Here is a 3479-nt window from a genome sequence, read left to right on the forward strand (position 1 = left end):
AACTATAATCAAGAATCCCTCAGTAATAATAGCGTAAAAAATCCATTAAATAATAACGCATATTTCTGGACACTTCACCAGAAGAGTTTCCTGGAATTTGTACAACTCAAGCTAGTTTAAATAGACAGCCAAAATTTCTTATTAACCCAGCATACATTGAGCATTCCCCAAAGGTCTGAGAGTTTATCTTTAGCAATTTTAAATGTAATACAGAAAGTGAATTGTAACAGCAAATTCATACTCCTGCCACCTACAGCGGGCCGGGGAATGTTCCATTCTCCCTTTGCTCATTCCATCTGTCAATCTGATGCATGGACCAATTCATAAAAACGGACTATTAGCCCATGAAAAGGATTTAAGTTCATGTAGAATGTGCTAAATAAGTCATTGAAAGAAAAGTATATTAAAAACCAAAACTGTATATTTGTATTCTACCTGATGGCAACTGCTAATGAATAAATAAATATTCACAGGCTAGCCATTTGGGGAAAAATAGCATAGTTTATTGCAAATATAACACATGATGACATTAAACTCGAAAGCCATGTGTAAATCAAGCTAATTACTAAATGTGAAACTTAATGTGCCCTTACATGTGTGGGGAGATCAAGTTGAATATAAGCAAATATACACACCAGTACTGACCACTAAGTATCGTTTGAGCGAATTATATCAAACAATAATAGTCACCAATGTAGTGTTTGAAACGTTAAAAAATGCTGCACAAGTCATTTAAGTGTTGTTTTCTCATTCAAGGAGGTTCTAATAATTGTAAACAACAATAAAAGGTGCTAAGCGACAAGAGTTGAAGGATAGAGGCATAGCTACATATTAAAGGTGATACAGAGCTGGTCTGATAGAAATTAATTGAACATTTAAAACTAGGTCCTAAAAGTATTATGCATCTATCCATGTATAGGAAACATTCACTGCAAATATACTTGAGAAATCACTCATCAAAAAGCAGCCTTACACATTTAAAAATTACAATTTTTGCCATGTTTTCACTGATATCATTGTCTAACTTTCAACAAAGTCAGATACTCATGAGTTCTAGATCACACAAGTGGGTATTAAAACAAAAGAAAAGCTAAGTCGAAGACTACAACATGCAATTTCTTTACAAGAACTCGTATTACTACTAACAGAGTAAAAGATGCCACTTTGGTTCATGAAAGAGTACATTAGGACCATAAATGGATGGAAATTTGACATTGACAAGAAATATCAGTAAATTAATCTCTAGATCCTAATGTTTAGCAGATAAAAAAATAATGTTAATATTGAAAATACGTACCCATTCACCAGGGCAGAGAGAACGATAATATTTAGCGAATCTATCACACTCTGGTGCATCTTCTCCTTTTGCAGCTATGCATCTGCCCAACAACTTCCAAGGTTAAAATGGAAGAACAGTACAATGTGTGAGCAGCAAATTCCACAGAAATAAAAGCCTAACGAGTATGACTAACCGATGATATTCAACGTATCGAGTAAAACAATGCCTTGTTTGATTTGTAGTTGGAAAACGAAAATCTGCTGGAGCAGTCTCAAGCTGGAAAACAATAGCACTAATATGAACACATTGAAAGGAGTAAATCGGACACAAAATATTAAAGAAGCAAAAAGCATGCTTTACGATCAAATGATGTACTTAAGTACCTAATCAAGAAGAATGGTAAGTTAAACAAAATTCACCTTAATCTGTGGGGTCTCCTCAGCATCTTGATCCCCAGAGTTTTCTTCTACAACACTTCCACCACTTTGCTCTTCAGTGCTTTCTTCAGCAGGAGGAGTGACTTCACTGCTCTCCTCAGCAACAACGGGGGCAACAGGAGTTGTTTCTTCTACAGTTTTCTCAACAACGGCTTCCTCAGAAGGAGCCTCCTTCGGCTTTTCAACATCTTTCACTTCAACAGATTTCACTACTTCATCATTTTTCACCTGTTTGTCCTTCACATAATATTGCTGCAAATAAAAAAAAATGTCACTACCTTGGTCATGACTAAGCAAGCTTATAAATTATTTATCATACACAATGAATAATGAAGAAACTTGGCTACACAGTCATCTACTAGAAGACTAATCATATCATAAACAAAATCGCAAATACTCTGATGTAGTATTATCTTCCTAGTATTGAATCCTTTTGTTTTTCTTATATCTTAATGCATATACATACATGTATATACTTCTATCAGACGGAGAAAAACCAAATAAAATCTTATGCTATCGACATTCGGCAGATTGAAGTATGGTATAACATAAGATAAGTTTACCAACCTACACTGAACAGACATCCCTAGAGTAACCTTATTTGGCCAATTATATAGATCTGGATTTTTGTCCATAATTTTAGGTAGAGATAAACGATTACAAAATGTCCTGGATTCAGTTCACAGGGTTGTGAGAAAGATCCTGAATATAATATAAGCTTAATTGTTCATAACAGACATTAGTACATAATTGAAATATACAATGCTCCAAAAAAATTTAATTCGGGTGAACCTCATCAAGACCTAACTCAGAATACTCCAGGATATTTGATTAATTAAATCAAGCTTCATCTATAATCTTCTAATTAAAATAAAAAAAGGAAGTTCAATAAAACTAGGATAAATGAAACATAGATCTAGGCAGATACGGAAGCAGAAATGAGAATAAAATTGAGAATTAAAAAACGAAGGAGCAATAGAAGAGAGATTTGGAATGAAACCTCAGCGAGAGTTTGAGAATCGATAGCAACAGGTTTGGCCATTGAGTATGGAAAAGAGAATTGGGGTTGTTGTGTTGTGATGTGTGTAGGTCAAAACCAGAATTGGGGAATGGAATGCGTTCTCAGTCAATGCGTGAGTGGGAGACACGTGTCATAGTTTTACAGAATTTGGAGGAAACATCCCGAAGATTGGGACTCTACTATGGGCTTGGGCTTGGGCTTTTTCTGATTATTTTTCCCATTCTGTTTTGGTTTTAATTCAGCCTTATTTTTTTATCTGCTTAAAGGGGATTGATTATCTATTAGGACAAATATATGTTAAGTCATTTAAAAGTTAATGAGAAAATAAATTTATGGAGGTAAAATGAACATGAAAAGTATGAAACATTGAAAATTCTATTCAATATACTAAAATAATCAAATTTGAGTTAAAAATTGATGACTGTCATATGAGGTGAAAGTAAACATGAAATATTGAAAATTCTATTCTCTAATAAACCTTTCCTATTTGTAATACTAAACTATTTATTTAAAAATGTAATCTAATACTGCCGCAGCCTCTCTTTATAATATATATTTAGATTTTTGTTTTCATCAGATTCTTTTCAAAATTTATATCAAATAAATGAAATGTTATTTTCTCAAGTAATTTAATCGAAAAGATAAAACGATTTTTTTAATCAATGATTGACAATTTTATCAAAACCATATACAATTATTGATTAACTTAAAAAAATTCTACAATCCTCGAAAAGCTATCCAA

General features: G+C 32.9%; 1 protein-coding gene across 2 annotated transcripts; it reads right to left on the bottom strand.

The window, feature by feature from the left end:
* Positions 1-2847, bottom strand: LOC109340695 (cytochrome c oxidase subunit 6b-1-like). 2 transcript variants are annotated; one of them, XM_019578414.1, is made up of 6 exons: positions 2717-2847; positions 1802-1968; positions 1699-1747; positions 1473-1555; positions 1298-1379; positions 1-304 (listed from the first exon to the last, which is right to left on the bottom strand). In XM_019578414.1, the coding sequence occupies exons 1-6, from the start codon at positions 2756-2758 to the stop codon at positions 251-253; spliced, it is 477 nt and encodes a 158-aa protein (XP_019433959.1). In that variant the 5' UTR covers positions 2759-2847; the 3' UTR covers positions 1-250. The 2 variants fall into 2 exon arrangements, with proteins under 2 accessions (XP_019433959.1, XP_019433958.1); XM_019578413.1 differs by having other exon boundaries at positions 1699-1968.
* Between the last annotated feature and the right edge of the window lie 632 nt (positions 2848-3479).

Source organism: Lupinus angustifolius, unplaced genomic scaffold, assembly GCF_001865875.1.
Source record: "Lupinus angustifolius cultivar Tanjil unplaced genomic scaffold, LupAngTanjil_v1.0 Scaffold_233_3, whole genome shotgun sequence".
Taxonomy (NCBI): Eukaryota; Viridiplantae; Streptophyta; class Magnoliopsida; order Fabales; family Fabaceae; genus Lupinus; species Lupinus angustifolius.

What these genes read in the sequence shown, in the direction of transcription:
- LOC109340695 (XM_019578413.1), bottom strand. Translation starts at nt 2,758, where the DNA reads ATGGCCAAACCTGTTGCTATCGATTCTCAAACTCTCGCTGAG. An exon ending in AGGAGACCCCACAGATTAAG is followed by an intron (nt 1,556 to 1,698) that starts GTGAATTTTGTT and finishes ATTGTTTTCCAG; the next exon opens with CTTGAGACTGCTCCAGCAGA. An exon ending in CTCTCTGCCCTGGTGAATGG is followed by an intron (nt 305 to 1,297) that starts GTACGTATTTTC and finishes TCCATGCATCAG; the next exon opens with ATTGACAGATGGAATGAGCA.